Genomic DNA, 17249 nt, shown 5'->3' with positions numbered 1-17249 from the left:
AGAAGGGCTTTGTTAAGTAAGGTCCCAATGCTATGCTCTGTGGCCTACCTTGGGAGAGCTGACAAGGAGGTAAAAGTGTGGGGGGGGATATGCTTCCAAAAGGGGTTGAGAAGGTTAAAGACACAGATTTGACTCAAGAATCCCTTTCCCCCTTCATAAGTCCTCTGATAATGTGATGTGGAAGGAGTCATTACTTCAATATCAGCAAGAGCTTTCGTCTGCAAATTTGACTGACCTCAGAGGTATTAAAAGATTAAATTATTATGTAAGTCAATTCTCCTTAACCACTTTTGCCAATGAGATAGGTGTCAAAATAGCTTCTGCTGCACATCATTCACTGTCTTATCCCTTATTTGATGAAATATATGTGTATATATGTATTTTGAAGACTTCCCTTGGTCCAGTGATGACTGTACAGTAGATATTAACACTGTACATGAGCCAATATTTTCTCATATGGGCATAGCCTAATAGTTATTATTTCCAAAGCTCCAACATTACCTGCTGTGCATCAGCCAAAATGCTAGTGTAAGAATTTATAGGCTGTGACCCTCTGCTTTCCTTGCTTGAAATCACCTAGAAAGTCTCACTGATTCAAACATGAAGAATGACAGAGTTATCAGGCCTGCAGAACAAATTGTTAAGTGCCTGGCAGCCAATTTTTGGATATAAAAATTTTGCCTAGATTTTTATTTTAATTTCTCCAAAGTGGATTCTAGGAACTTATGTCTCGAAAGAATTTTCTGGGCACTCTAGACAGTACTTCATGTAATCCTCATCAAGGACACTAATGGATTTATTCGTTTGTCAGTGGCACTGCTCCACATGTTCAGTTGTGTAACAGAAGATCCACACTCAGATGGGAGCTGGGGAACTGGTGAAGGCTTCCCAGAGAAGAGTTTGGCTGCCTTGTTTTTGTCATTTGCAGGCAGACTGTTTTAGATTTTGAATTTCAGCTTTCACTGGAATATTTACCTGAGAATCCTAATCGTGTATGTTCAGCTTCCAAAGGCTGAAGGAAAGTCATATAGCTAAACCAGAAATTCAAATAAAAATAATACAAAATATATTTGAAATAATTCTTCCACTCCTTCTTAGTGGAAGGCAGAAACAGCCATAGATATTAAGGAATTTAGACAAGATAGTTTTAAATAATTTATTTAACACTTCAGAAGACGATCCACCAGGAAAAGCAAGATCACTGAGTGGGTGGTCAGTCACACCTCATAACTTTTTAGGATCCAGTTTACCCCAGCAAAACAGCTCATCATCTCAGCATCTGCCTGCCATCCACGGAGAGATTGGAGAGCAAGCGTTCAACTGGGAGACTCTTCCAGTAAGCAAGATGATGATAAGCTGTTTCAGGCTACACAAAGTAGCATCTGGCCTCAAAGCATTTAAAAATAATCTGTTTTGACTAATGTGTCTTATATGATAGGCTATCATGTCATGTGCTGGCACTAACAAAAGATGTGAACAATATGAGATGTCAGGTTAGGCTGAAGATGCAAAAAATGTTGCAGAAATGCAAAAGGTGCTGGCTTCATCAACACCGGGTGTTTTCATTCTGAAAAGTGCTTCAAGAAAAAGATTTATGAATACAGTTGATCTGGAGGGTGAGAGTGTATTTCTTTTTTGAAATAAAAAGGAGAAGCATTTTGAGAAACATGACAGGAATTTCTTTTGTCCAGAGATAGGAGAGACTGACCCAGTCAGCCCAATTTTTATCTTAAGTCTTTACAACTAGCTTCTACCCTGAGTCCTATCCATCACAAAAAAGGTACAAATCTGTCCTTTTGGTGCAAATAAAACCTTGCCACATTGTTGCCAATAACAATGCAGCAAGTCTAATCTTTGAAGAGGAGCTCTGAATTTAACATTACTGAAACCTAACTAACTTTGAATTTGGTCTGTGTGATTCCTTTATGCATACTGATCTGCTGTGCTTGGAAAAAAGTGGGTAACTTTGTATTTAAGCTTTGCTCTCTGTAGGTGTAAGGTTGGTGTGGTAGAGGGGCTCCTTAGTTTAGTGATACTATAAACTGATTAGTGCAAATTGCATCCAGTACTGAATTTATAAATAATCCAGAATTACAATAAGGGTGGAAATCCTAATTTATTTAATTTATTGTTAATTTTTTAAGATATGTACAGTTCTTACTTGCTTTATAACTTTGATATGTTTTTTATTTATATCCTCTCTTTTTAGGATTGATTTATAGTTCTTGTTTCATGGTGATGCATTCATAAGAGTTAGTATCATATCAACAGCTGTATCACTGAAAAGTGCTCAGATCCTTCAGAAATGAGAGTAGTCAGTTTTAATATGAAGAGACTTTTAAAGCATGTCTTGGTATTCGGGTCTCTATATTGAGTCTGAGAAGATGGTTTTTGTAATGAGAAAAATAACCTGTTTTGAGGCAGGGAAATATTTTGTGTGTGTTCAAAATATGCTGGAAGAGGGGAACAACTTAGTCTGAACTAAATGATGCTTTTATTGCGATCTGTATTTCAAATAACCAAAATGGCAGATCAAACTAAATATGCATTTTCTCCCCCCTTGCCTTTATGTTAGATTCCTAACTCTTTGAGAGGAGTCATCAGTCAAAAGGAGAAACTACAAATAATGTGTCTCTAAGTTTTGTGATCTCTTCCAAGCCAGGTGGCAAGTGTTCCTGCATGAAGTGTTTATCCTATAAATGCTAGCAAACCTTTGGCCATCTCATTTTTGATTCATTAAAGCATTTTCCTTCACAAAATTGTGCTTAGAGGTATAATTACAAGTTCTGCAGGATCTTAGATTTACTTTAAAAGTGTGCTAGAGATCTTTTTTAAAGAGAACACAGTTTCTACCCACATGATTGCCGGAAGAGGAAAAGCTCATTCCTCTTTTTACCAGTCCTACTGCCTACACACAGTGAGAGCATCTGCAAGTCCTGGTCCCCCTTTCAAGTCCTAGCAGATTAGTCTGCCCTGAAAGTAACAATTTCCCTCTATGTTGAAGTATGCCTTTAAAAAAAAAAATTAAACCAAATGGTTTCATACCATTTTGACACCACTGCTGGCTCATCTGAAAGAGGAGGGATTCTTGCATTGTGTGGTGGTGGTGCACACACATCACAGAGATACCTCAGTAACTGAGAAGGAAGGATCAGAGATACACACACACACACACACACACACACACGACCATCTCCTGTTCTTCAGAGAGGAAGCAAACTTCATCTTGGTAATGGAATATATGAAAGAAATGGCATTATATTTTCCACAACAGAAAAAAAATGTGTATTAATGAGGATCCCACATTTCTTGCTGCAGTTTTCTGGGCAGAAATAGATTTGAATGTGGGCCAGCAGATGATGCAGAGGTCCAGCACACCCAGAAACCACCAGGCATGGTGTGTAGGTGATCACGGGTATGGAATCCCACAAGTCCCAAGCACATTGGCATCTACATGTGTGCAGTGGGCAAGTCCAGTGACACAGATCACACACATTTTTCCTGTCTAGGAGGATTTCCAGGAGGAAAAAGGAACATGCATGAAGTCCTGCTGGGATGATAACTGTGTATATATTTCACATGCTGATAGCCAGTGTCTCACCTGGAGGGCGATCGGTAGCCAAAAATATTTAGCACCAGACTAAGTGGACCTCCTCTTCCCACCTTTCTCCAGTAGCAGAAATTCCTGGGCAAGCTCTCAAAAGAGGTTGTACCATGGCTATAACAACATGCCTCCTGTCAGCCCATCCTGCCTGTGCCGTCCCAGAGACAGTTGTCAGCCCCAAGCCCAGGCATCCCCACTGTCCTGTGATGCTCCTGCCCCGTGTGGTCATTAACAACCTCTTACAGGTATCCCAAAGTAAGCAGGGAACCGGGAGAGGCAGATGGGTTTGGTTCAACGTACGTGCATTTGAAAAGATGCAATGATGGTCCATAGTGCAGAGGTCCTGAAAATCCTAATGATGAAAGAGAAGCTAATGCTGTCTACAGGCATGTAAAGGTTGCCCGTCATCCTCGTTTGCCGGGAGCTGGTCCTTGCCTGTTTTCACATAAGGACAATATAACCAACTTTATTAGTGCAAATGGTTAGAGACTCTTACAACTCTCCTTGGACAGCTGCAACAGAAAAGAAATTCATTACGAAAATCTGAATCTTGGATCTGCTGCAGACGCTTTTCCCAGAGGTGGGATAATACCTAAGCATGCCTGCTGCTGGCACACCTGGCTCAGAGGCAGAACACAAATTGCAATTGTTTCATAACACTTGGGGACTTTCTTTGGAAGATATAACTGCTTCAACTTATTTGTGTGCAATCTACATTTCCTTAGACATTTATTGTGAGGCTTCTTTCTTCTGTTTTTAATTAATCATGGGTAGATGATACTACCACAGGAAAAGGATTTTTACCATTCGAGATATCGTAAGTATTGGTTAAATTTGGAAGAATTTGCCAAAATTACTCAGATTAATTAATACCTCGATGGCCTAAAAAAATCATGTGAGTTTATGGCAAGTAACACTCCGTGTTTCAGCCTGTGAAGCCTATGTTGAGCACACATCTGTTTCAAAACTAAATGAAGCCTCCATTTTCCTGGCTACAGGGAGGGATTTTCCAGGATTTGTAGTCTCGGTGACTATTTAAGTGCTGCAGAAGTAGGCTCAGAATGTCAAACTAGTTTAAGGGTACTGGGTGATAAGGGATGTGGAGGAGGCCAGTGAACTCTGGGGCACCGCTGTGCAGACTGATGATAAACTTCAGCTCTGGACTCCCACTCTACTTCAGCCATAAAATTATCTTTCTGCATATGTTCTGTTGAATGACCAAATACACTGTAATGGTATATGACATAAAAATGTCCTGAGTCTCTCTCCTAAGCTTGCCTGGGTTTAAGGAGACACTCCATAAAGGACAACAGAAATGATCAGGTATTTTTCATGTGCTGTTCTGTCATCAGTTTTGGAGTAGTCAGATTATTTTTTCTCTTGTCTCATTTGCTGTAACTTGACAGGAATTAGAAAAGAACAAGAGAAACCCTTGCAAAGCTTTGCATTAGCCAACTTGTTTGAAGGTGCAAACCCTTGCTCTTGCTTCCCATGAACAGCATCTTTCACATATTGTTCTTCTGATTTTCCTTTCTTTAATAGTTCTTCCCACCATTTCACCTTATCCTACATTGTCAGGTTAATGTTCCCTTCACCTGTGTTCACAGAGAATGCAAATAAACTGGAAGAAAGTGCAAGAGGGATCTACATCCCTTGTCCAGAGCATTACAATGGCTTCTGCATGCATGGCAAGTGTGAGCACTCCACGAACATGCTGGAACCGTCTTGCAGGTAATCCTTCTACCTAGGAGGGAAATCTACACACATGGAAATACTGATTCACAGAAACACTTAATGTAGATCAACTATGGAAAATACTGGCAACCATGGCCCTTTGTGCTACAAAATCCACTAGACTTAAATTATTCAACCAAGTCCCTATTGTATGTGGCAAAAGTATATTGAGTTATGCACAATGTTAATTGACTGTGAAACCATCCAGTAGCCTTCAGTTATATTTAGATATGTTTTTAAAAGCCCTTCACAAAGCACTCGGGCCATTGCTAGGTGGCCTCCTCAGCCTGAAGGAGGAGAGGAGTGCCACCAGGGCTATGTCCCTGCTGTGGCAGGAGTGATGCTCATGAGGCAGCTGTCTGGGGCAAAGGTGGCTGCTTCATGTGGGAGGTGATTTTGGAGGAGTTTAGGGCAGGGAGGAGGAGTACAGTGAAAGCACGTGCTTCTGCAGTGAATGCCTCCCTGGAGAGGTGCAGATACTACTTCTGAAGTCCAACCAGTGTCCTGGTGGCATGAAAAGCACTGTTTTGCATGGAGCACCATTTTCCTGAGACACTGGACTGGGAGAGCAGAGATACAGACCAGACTTTCTCCCCAGGGCAGATTTTCAAGCCAGCTTCTCCCAGCTCTCACAAACAGCCAGGGCAAATTTCACTCTTTGCAGCTGCTGCATTTTAGGTGCTCCATTCAGCTGGAAAATGTCCTTTCCTCAAGGTGCTGGCAGCTGTGGGAATGCAGGAGAGGAAAAGAGTGGAAGCTCAAGGCTTAACCCATCAGGGTTAGCGCTCCACTGAGAGATCTGAGAGGAGCCCAAGCCATCTGTCTCAGTCCCTTACCATTGCTGCTGCCATTGACCTGGATTTTTGCATCTTCTTGCTTGGTCTTTTTAGGGGAAACAGGGCAAGAGCTAAAATTAGAAAAACACTGTTTGCCCCCAAAATCACAGAGCAGAGTGGAGATGTCAGGCTGCAGGATGGGAACTGGTGAGCAGCGCAGCAGGAGGCATCGGGGCGGATGGTTGCAGCATCAACAGAGGGGTTTTTTATAGCAACCAGACGAAATGTAAATGATGTATCCACTTTCAGGAACATCTAATCACATTTCATATGGAGCTTGGATGATTGCTTATCACTTCCTTAGGGGTAATCTGCATAAGGAGCCACAACTAGATGGCTTTTCACCCTCCCCCACCTCCCTAAAGAAAGGGAGAAATCTGAAATATGTTGTGCAAGGAACTAAATGGGTTCTCATTACAATGTGCAAGTAGTTCCACTTGATGCCAGTTATGACTTAGTCCCCTGGGCACCTCCTGGCACTCTGTGGTGTTGTTCACTCTCATAGACCTTTGTGACACTGAGGACCTGAAGTCTTCCCTATGAGAGGCTGAGCAGGCACTAGTACTCTCTCTGTGGGAGTCCATCCTGCAAAAAAGCACATAAGCTTATGCTTAGGCCACTGATTTTTTTTTTTCAGGTATAATTTTTCCAGCATTCTTTGAAAGCAGCAGGTATAACTAGAAAAAACTATTTTTTTTTTTCAGATGTGATGCCGGCTATACTGGACAACACTGTGAAAAAAAGGACTACAGCGTTTTATATGTGGTTCCAGGTCCAGTACGATTTCAGTATGTCTTAATAGCAGCTGTGATTGGAACCATCCAGATTGCTATCATCTGTGTTGTAGTCCTCTGTATTACAAGGTCAGTATCTCTGGTACTTAGCAATAGAAAAAGAAAATACTTTTGTTTTTCCTACTGTGTGCGCTGATTATACAGATTTCTGCAGTGACACTACTGATAACAAATGCTATTTAATTCACCAACAAACAGCAGATATCATCTGGTCCAGCCAGCCAGTGCTGCTTCATTATTATGACTGAATTTTTACTTCCATTTTAATCAGACTTAGGTAGCAACGGTGCCTACAGCAAGTGAAGTTCCCTATTTTGTATTCAGATAGTTGGACAAATATTGTTCATATAAATAAGGGGAATATAAATGCAGCAGCTGGATCAACACTTAATAAAACTAATCATATCTCCATCTGGTTTCCTTAAGGGCCCATTCCCTTAGTCCTAATCAGGCAAAGCATACAAACTTTTAAGCCTGTTTGCAACCCCGTTGATTAAATGATTTCATTAGCCTTGTGTGCATGTTCAAAGGCACCGCACATGTTTTAGGGTCTTCACTAGGTGGTGGCACACCAAGCCATATGTGATGTATTTGTCTGGGGTTCTTTAAGTGCAGAGGAAAGGGTTGTGTGAATGGAAATGACCAGAATGAGAAGGGGAAAGGCAGTCCTTCCCCTCCTGCATGTGCGCTGCTCCCCCACTGAACTGTGTTACTCTCTGGGAGGGCTTGGGCTAAGTTCTGAATGTCAGACATTCTACAGGCATCTCTCATGAGATTAAATTAATTCAGCTAGCAACACTGATAAAACACTTTTTTACAACTAATTTTCTTTTTAAATTACAAAAAAAAATAAATTAAAAAGTCAGGTATCATACCTCTGTAAAAAATAAAATTTCTAATATATTTCAGTCTTTATGTTGCACTACCTGGCTGGAAGACAAGTGTAGCATTTGTTCCTTGAAAAGCAAAATCCATAAATTCTTTTCTGGCCTAAGGGCGTAAAACAAAACCTCTTTTGGCCAAGCTGAATCCATCAACTAAATGGCAACTGCCGAATGAGGTAGTAGATTATGGTGGTATTCACAGAGGTAATTCAAACAACCAAAAATATCGTGTGTTGTGAGAGAAAGAAGGTGGTGTAGTAACTGATAATGGAACAAATGCTTGTGTATAGTTTTGTCAAGCGATTCTAGCTTTGTCACCTTGACGCAGTGAGGCAGAGCACTTTATACTGAGGAATTCAGACAGTGAGCTCTGAGTGATCTGGTACTGTAATGCAAATTACCCATCACACTGTTTTCATACAGAGACAGTACCTTTTCCCACACACTTTGTAACTGAGTGAATTTATGATCTTTTGACTTTTTTCTGTAATGCATGTAATTACCGCAGAGCATCCTCCATCCCAGCATAATGATTTGAGATACATTTGCAAAAATGTACTCTTAAGTGGCCTAAGAGAAATCCACATGACAAGAGACTGTTGTGGCAGCATATGCATAAGTAATTGAGTTTTTGAAGTAGTCTGCTTTGGAGAACCTGACTGTACTGGTTTGAACTCCACACCCTGAATTCTTGAAAGTGCTGAAACCACCCTGCCAGGTTCTTGGGAGAAAGAAGGGAAACTTTACTCAGAGGCCACTGTGGCCAAATTCTTTGCAGATCCTTTCAGTGCAGCTTCACGTGAATTTGGTGTACTGGGTCCATTTGAGCCACGCAAAACTACCCTTGTAAGCTTCTAGCTGTCACTACTGTTGTTGCTCTTAAAATCTTGTCTGTACAGTGGTGCAAATCTACAGCATGTCCTCCATTGCTTGAAGGCTCTGAGCAAGTGCTGGGCACTTTTAGGGCCATTGTTGCACAGACACTTTAATCTGAATAAATGGGCTGTGCTGCTGACAGGGATGGTTTTCCTTTGCCCATTCCTCCACCTCCTGGGCACAACAAACCTGGTTAGGGGATGGACTCAGCTGAAAACACAACCAGCAGAACTGATGGTTTGTTTTTAAGTGGCTCAATTCCTGGAAGAGATCGGCCACTCGTCTGCTCATTACTAGTGCCAGCAATAGGAATAAGCATCTGAGGTGGAGAAGTAGGGAACCAGAGGCCAAGACATGAAAGAGTGAGGCAGTCCCTCTGCCCAAGGACTTTTAGCTTAGAGGTAAGGCAAAGAAAGAAGCACTGATTAAAGTGAAGGAGAATGGTAAATAGTATAGGTCTGGCCTAGTATCATAATGATTCTCAGCAGTTTTCTTTACAGCTTTGCATTTTTAGTGCTTCCCTAATGTTTAGTCACAGCAGCTTATTTATGTGAAGAAATAACTTGATTAAAAATTAATGCATAACATGTTTTACCTGCTATGAATCACATTGTGAGTAACTCAAGCTTGTGAGCAAGCTTCAGTAGAGGGAGAGCAGGCAGCCCGTGCTCCAGCACCCGGTTTACATTGATGTAACTGCTTTGTTCATAAATGAATGCATCCCCCACACAGAGCTCTACAGAGGACTTTTGATTAAAGAGTTAAGGACCAAAGAAAACCTGTCACTCAGTTTTAGCAGATGATTAAGGTCTAAAAAGCTGGTTAAATGCAAACACCTGTCTTAGGAAACCCAGCTGCACTTCAGACACAACCTACCTGTTAAGCAGTCTCGGTGTTGGTGCTTGGCCCTGGGGCCTTCCCAAGCTCCCATCGATTGGTAATGTACTGTATTACACAATTAAAACATGGGCATTTTTGGTTAAAAGATGCTTTTTCATCATCTTAATTGGAGTAATCTACATTTGAATTGATTTCTCTCAACCTTGAACTGAGTGACTGTGTAGATACTGTCAGTGTTAGTTTTGAGAAAGTGCCCATGAGAAGCTCATCTCCTTCCTTCCAGCTGGAGCAGTTGGTATCCACCATTCTCTGTGAATGCATGGCTGCATCCCCTGGGATTGCTGACCATCCTGATCATTCCCCAGCCACCTGGTTCCTCCACGTTTCTTACAGAACCAGTCTGGTTTTGTAAGAACAAGACTTTACGCACTCTGGCTTCCCGCCCGTGGTTCCCCCGCCTTGCTCTCACGGCTGAGCACTGGGGAAAAGCAGGGCTGTGCCTTCTGCTGTAAATCCTGATCCTCTGGGCTTGGGAGGAGGCCCGGTGTGGGGAGTCAGGCATGGCCGCAGCAACGGGAGCGAGCGGTGCTGCCTCTCAGCGTGGCGAGGTGTCAGTGCACGGCGAGGTCCTGCTGTGCATCTCCAGCTGAACGGGCAGGAGAGGCCGCCCGGGGACAGTCGGGCTGGGAGGCTGTCAGCGTGCACATGACACACGGCTCAGTGAATCAGCCCTGTGTTTGCCAACAGTAGCTCCCTGACTCACTCGGAAAGTTTGATCGCCTTTTTAAGGGACTCGCAGGGAATAATGAGTTTGCTGTGAAATCGCAGACCAGCCAAAGTCTGCCTTAGTTCCATAATGAAAGCTCTGCCGTGACCTCTGAGAGCACAGGGGATGCTGGCAGATTTTTCCTGGAGTAATGATAGCAGCCTACTTCACTGCTTCCCAGAAAGGAACGGTGCAAAATATAGTGCACAGCCATACAGCTTCTCATGAGGAGGTGGTCCTGGTGGCTTGAAAGTGAGGCAAGTCAGGACAGTCTGACCCATATTTTGCTAGACACTTATATAATTGTATTTCAGTATTTTTATATAATTGTATTTCAGTATTTTTAAATACTTTGTAAGTTCTTACGCTCTTGTTTAGCCTTTCAGCTGGCATCAAAAAACTATAGCGTCAGTCCCATTCAACAGGAGGGGAAAAATGACCTTTTTTGTTTTAAGGGGTTAGTAAAAATGTATGTTACTCTATTCTGCTGTTAGTTATCTGACACAGAGCTGAGGGCAAGTGCTTTGAGCTCCCCCTGTGCTGAGAGAGTGGGCTGTCGCTGGTGCATAACCCATAGGGTTTCAGAGGGTGCTGCTGGAAGCCCTCCTGTAACAGAAAAACCAATCAGTTCAATACAAAGGGAATGTTTAGAAAAACATGTGTCAGTATGGTCTGGAGTATTGCGGGGCCTCTTGTCATGCCACTCCAAGAGAGTGTTTCAGTCTCTCTTGTGTAGCTGCCCACAGTTTCTGCCATACTTCCCTTAGCTTTCAGCTGCTTAGAATTTCCTTTGGCCTCCACCTGGGTTTAAACTTTTCTGTGCCGTCTGCCTGAGGATGCCTTTCCATGGAGGGAACCAGAAATATGCCATTAGCTTTCCATTTGGGGGAAAAACTGCACTGGGCAGCATCCCACAGCTGTCACTGCTGCAGGTGAAAGGTTGAAACATGCCCAGCACCAGAGGTCCTGAGGCACAAGAGGTTTGCTTCTGCAGCTGTCCAAAGGAATATCAGATTTGGGGCTTTCCAGTGCAGTTGCTTTCTGCACTAAGCCAAGCAGCCGTGTCAGGAGCGTGGCACAGGGTAGGCACCTGTAAGTGAAGTAGCTGCTTGCTCATGAGCAGCTCATGGAGCATTTCCATGGAGACTAAGAGGGACTGGAGACACTTAGCTCCTCGGAAAGGCAGCCACCGCAGGCACTTTGTAAACACTTCACAGACCTGGCCAAGCAGGTGAGTGAGCGTGAGACCATCCCAGATCTTCCACCTGTGCCTTACTTGAAAATAAACCCATTATTTAAGGATGAGTGATGCGGTGAAGTTGGGGCTGTCGTGATGCAGCAGAGTGGCCACTGCTCAGGAATCTTAGCATTTGCCTTGCCATAATTTTGTTCACAGTATGCTTTTTGGGGGTTGTGGTGGCTTTTTTTTGTGGTGCCATTGCCATTAGCCAGCTCTTTTCGTTTCACCAAGGAGGGGAAGTGTGCTGAGGGACAGAGGATGCCTCTCTTGCCCTCACGTCCCTGCTGCCGCCCGTGCCACCTCCTGAGCAGGTGTGTTGTTAAGAGCTGTGTATTCTCACAACTCTCTTTTCCAGGAAATGTCCCAGGAGCAACAGAATCCACAGACAGAAGCAAAACACAGGGCACTACAGTTCAGACAACACAACAAGAGCATCGACAAGGTTAATTTAAAGAACGCATGTTTCCACAATGGCAAAACTAACTGCAGAGAGCTTGGACTACAAAATACAGTATTATAGACAAAAGATTAAGACAAGATCTACACATGTTGCCTTGCATTTGTGGTAATCTACACCAATGAGAACATGTACTACAGCTATATTTGATTATGTATGGATATATTTGAAATAGTATACATTGTCTTGATGTTTTTCTGTAATGTAAATAAACTATTTATATCACACAATATAGTTTTTTCTTTTTCATGTATTTGTTATATATAATAAATACTCAGTGATGAGAAAAAAATTGCCTTTCTTAAATTTGCTGTATCTCATAGCTGTGTATAGTCTTGGGATATTGTATATGGACACTAACAAATCTCTTTTTCTTTCTTTTTCCAGTTCTAGTGGCAATTTTGAGTCTACTGAACTCAGTAGTAGGGTTTTGAGTTGGTCCAAGATCAGCGACAATTATGGATGTGGGAAAGGTGAAGAATAATTTAACCTACATTGAGGAGGGATAAAATATTTCAGATCCGGAGTCAACTACATTTCATCAGCCTTCTTCTCCCATACCATCTATCTTTACTCTCCCATAGCTTAGGAAGTCTTTGGCTTCTAAATTAAATCCTAACCGAAGGGGAAATGGAAATTCTCGGCAACCGCGATGAGAGTGTCGGGGGTAATGCTTCGATTTGGGAGGGAATTAGGTGTCTGTCAAGGTGAACCCTACAAGAACACTTTGCAGAATCTCCAACTCTGGTCACTGGAGTGAGTGAAAATTGCTTCTCACTCTTGATTGAAAATTATTAGGTTAAAAAAGTTAATAACATAATAACAGCTGAAATGCCAGTCCCATTTGTACCTCGTGAACATGCTGATATAATTTATTTTTTCAAAGAGAAGGTGAAAACCACTCAGAAAATACCTTATGAATAACTTTATAGGTGACCCTACTCCATTAAATGTAATGAACCCAAATGTTGGCTATACCTCAGGAAAATAAGGGCATGTATTTTGTCACATCCACATGATGGACAAAATGCAAAGTTATTTCCATGATAGCTGAAACTCTCCAAAAACACGTTCTTTCGAGAAGGTAATTCTGCTCTACTTTGTGCTATGAATTTTGAAGACAGGAGAGTGAGACTGAAGGGCAGAGTGTGGTAACGTCACTCCTGCTGGATAACATCCACTCCACTAATTGACTGCCAGAGCAGTAGTCACACTAAATAGCACAACTGAACTAAAAAGCCCTTGTAACCGTAGTCAGTGTGCTGCTCCTTTCCAAAGATACTTTGCCAAGGCAGAATGTACCCAAGATAAGGGTTAGGAGTATTTCTCACTGTCATCATCATGTAAGAAATTGCATTTGGGTCAGAGTCAGATCTGGGGTTACCTGGGATGATGGTCTCATGAGTGTGTTTCCATTTCCTGCTTCAGCATCAGTCTGGTCACTCACAACAGTCACCACCAACCCCACCGGTGACAGCCCACCCCATCTGGCCTCCAGACATGGGTGCAGCGGTACTTCCACTCTAACATGACTTTTGGTCTTCCCCTCCCTCCCCTAGCCTGCTTTAAAGTGAATCCATTGCATGATGTTCACACGGTCTCAGTTTTTGTCTTGTTCTGGGTTTCTTGGCTTTTTAAAGGTAATAAAAGGTGATTGGCAAGAGATGCTTCCAGGCACCTGGTCTGTGCTGATTGATGGGAGTGGGAGTGTGGTGCTTGCACAGGCAGCGGGGCAGATGATGGCACAGGGCAGCTCTCTGGCTTTGGGCTGCCAGCCCTGCAGGGACCTTCTGCTCCCCAGAGCCATGGGCTGGGCTGAGGGAGAGGGAGCTGTACAGCCGCCCTCTGCTCCTCAGCCTTCACCCCAGCTCTCTGATCTTTGAGTCCTGTTTTCAGATTGGAAGAGTGATGGTGTGAGGCAGAAGCAGAGAGGCAGCAAGCAGGCATGATCCTGGCCCACTGGACCACAGGGATATTTCCATGCTTAAACCCACTCTAAAATACTCCTCTCTGTCCCAGTCCTTGCTGGTTTTGTGTCTCACACTCAAGCTCAGCAGGGGTGGTCTGACATGGAGGGCAGCCCAGGCACAGCAACACTGTGCTGCACAGGTTTGGTGGCACAAGATCCCTTCTAGGGAGACTTTGCAATCTGTGGTAATTCATACATATAACACCCCTCTTCAGATCCCTCCGTTGGCTACACCTGATGCAGTGATGGCTGCAAGCGTCTCTGAGACTTCAGCATCAGGTTGTGGATTGGGTTGGAGGAGGCAAATGTAGCTCTACCCTGCAGACACCCTCCCATGCTTTGTGCTTTCTGAGCGAAGCGTTGGAGTCTAACAAGCGTCGAAACCGCAGTTTCCGAGCCGATTCCAAATGTCAGTCCCCCCACTGGGACTATCAAGTCTGGACTGTTTATTTCGGTCGCTTGCATTAGATACAAAAATCAAATGTTAACACATACACACCACCATGTAGCTATAGCAATAAACCTAATTAAAAAAGGCAAGGTTTGGCCTGGCCAAAAATAGCACAGCTTCGCTTAGGAGTGAAAACAGGAGTCTGACCCACTGTCTCTAAACTTCCCAACGTTGTGTGCCTTGCTTTTACTGAGCAATGGCACATTTAATCCCCTAACAGCCTGTGTTTGCCAGGTGTCATTAGCTGCTTTCCCAGCTGCAATGTCTGTCATAAAGCCTTGCACCTTCACAATAAAGCTGGTGTTTAAGTATGTACTGCAGACTGGAGAGCAGAGAAGAGAAAGGGATTTTGGTTTTAACACACGGAGGGCAGGTCCCACCTCTTTGGGCCTTTCAAACTTAAACTTCAGCATGCTGGCATGGGCACACAGACTGAAAATAACAGTGTCTTGGGGTTGTATGTACAGGAATGAAGATTTCTAACAAAAACATTTGCAGAAATTGTACCAAATGTAGCAGCAAATTTGGACATGTGGATCTGGGGTTGCTATTTCCTGTTCTGAAGTCTGGAAAGTGCGTCTGTTTGTTAGAGCCATATGCTGGCCAGAACTTGAGATGGGGCAATCTCTGTGCAGTTTAACTTCACAAAATGTAGGGGGTCTGGGCTGGGCACGTAATGGCATGGCCAGGTGAAGCCATGGCCAAGGGGTTGTGCCAAATGCTGAAGCAGAGCCCAGCTCCTCTGCCCAGAGTCACATGGAGAGGTGCTGATGTGTTACTGTTTGTCCGCTTCTCCATGCAAGCTTACACCAACAGGAGCAAGTTTCCTTGTGATGCCCATGGAGATGAACTCAGTCTTTATCTGGAGGAGGCAATAATTCATATATTTTGGCTGTTTCATAGGCTTTTTTTGTCATGGCACTTTGACAACTGTAAATAATCTCAACTACCAGCACACACTGACTTTGCAAACCACATAAGATGTACAAAACCACTGACAAGATCAGTAATACCACACCTGGTGCAATTGCTTAGGGGCAATACACACCACCAGTGTCCCAACAGCCTGCAGTCACTTGCTGGCCCGGCTGTTGTTTTACCACAGGCCACACCACCTGGTAAAAAGAGGTAAAAATAGGACTGTTAGCACACTCCTTCCTTAAGGCTGTTTCTTTCAGCCTGTAATATTTCTGGAGCAAGAAGCCGTGTCCTTATTTTGACCATAATGCATTTCACACAACAACATCCTGACCTCGGTCCTCAAAATAAAGCCAAATTTGCTATTAGCATGCACTGAGTGCTAGTGAGCAGAGTTGACCCACCCTCCCCAGCCTGGGATGGTCAGACGATGTTCAACCCTTTTCTACCTTTGGATACTGTGCTGGATCCCAGCCCATAAGGAAGTTGCCTGTAGCTACCACATAGACTAATTGCAGTCAGGGGGTGACCCTCTCCTTCTCCCACCCCAAATGCTGCATTACAGGACAGGCACAGCTCCACGCCTCACCATCATGATCCTTAAAATTACATCTGATCAGACATTCATTATCATTCCCTTTCATCCAAAGATAATATGACATGATTTACAGAACATTATCATTACAAAAATATTATAATTAATGAAGGAAGGCTGGACATCCTATTCTAGCTGCTTGCCTGCCCCTGCACACGATCACCTCAACTGAAAAGACAGTGGGGCAGTTCCTCCCTGCTGCCACGACCATCAGTGTCACCTCCTCAGGCAACTCTAGGTCAGCCCGGCTTTGCAGAAGTTCCCTGGGTGCCAGCCATGAGGGACCAGTGGTGGCAGAAGGGATGCCCACGGGTCCCTGCGTGCGTCCCACCCGCAGGTTAACCGGGAGGGTGGGTGAGGGTGGGCGTCGTGGATCGCTGCCTCCCATTTTCCAGAAGCAGCTCTCAAAAAAGCCTCATCTTCAAAGAGCTCTCTAAAGCTTCTTTGAAAACAAAATGATTAAAGGCTATCTTCCCTCTCATCCAACATCAGACACATCGCACGCCGCATCCTTGCTTTCACCCCTGATTATGCATGCAGCTTTTCTGCAGCTCCCAGTTTTGCGTGGGGATGGAAGTTACAACCCCGAATTAAAAGCGAAGTTCATTACCACACTTCAAAGCCGGCGCTGTGCCCTGGCCAGGGCAGCCCTTTCTTTAATTTATGGGGGTGTGGCCAGGCTGGAGGTCTGGGGGGGTGTTGGTTATAAGATTGTTGGTTTACAGCCTGCCTCGGGTTTGTAAGGCAAGCGTGGGTAGGTGTGCCCGCATCTAGTGCTGCTGGTGGGGCTTTTCCCTCGAGAATAATCAGGAACCTCAACTGGACTTAAAGGGACATAGACATAATGCTGGGCCATTGGACATTAAGTTTTTAGAGCCTATTATTATTATTATTATTATTAACAACAACAACAATATTAATATTAATATTTTATCTATATTTCTGATCTCGACAGGCCACAACCTGGCTAATGGAGCCTCTTACACTCTACTCTGTTTCACATGGGAGCCAAAAGTCTCATTTTTAGCCCCACAGGCACGCAGTACGTGGGACGCTGCACCCTGACAGTGCCACCAATGCACCTGTGAGCAGGAGAGACAGGGGAGCAGGAGGGGCAGAAGGCACAGGCACAGCAGCCCCTACCCCACCAGCCCTCAGGCTGATGCTTGGCCTTCAAATGCTTGTAATATTAGGTGGGCTTAATTTATTTTAGTTTCAGTTTAATTAACAGTTTTGTCACAGCAGGAGGGCTGTTAAAAAACAAAGACACATCAAAAAAAAAAAA

The 17249-nt window shown here is 43.7% G+C and overlaps 1 protein-coding gene across 1 annotated transcript in view; it reads left to right on the top strand.

Moving 5' to 3' along the window:
• The window catches only part of LOC103762343 (tomoregulin-2), a 54546-nt gene extending 40842 nt beyond the window's left edge, over positions 1-13704 (top strand). The window contains exons 5-8 of the mRNA XM_018071582.1: positions 5212-5335; positions 6879-7037; positions 11930-12016; positions 12419-13704. Of these exons, the coding sequence (XP_017927071.1) occupies positions 5212-5335; positions 6879-7037; positions 11930-12016; positions 12419-12515 (467 nt within the window). The 3' untranslated portion in view covers positions 12516-13704. The remainder of the gene's footprint in view (positions 1-5211; positions 5336-6878; positions 7038-11929; positions 12017-12418) is intronic.
• Positions 13705-17249: the final 3545 nt, after the last annotated feature.

This window comes from Manacus vitellinus, unplaced genomic scaffold (assembly GCF_001715985.3).
Source record: "Manacus vitellinus isolate BGI_N305 unplaced genomic scaffold, ASM171598v3 scaffold_20_pilon, whole genome shotgun sequence".
In the NCBI taxonomy this organism is placed as follows: Eukaryota; Metazoa; Chordata; class Aves; order Passeriformes; family Pipridae; genus Manacus; species Manacus vitellinus.
Note: the sequence above shows the minus strand (reverse complement) of the source record. Positions and strands in the feature narration are given on the sequence as shown.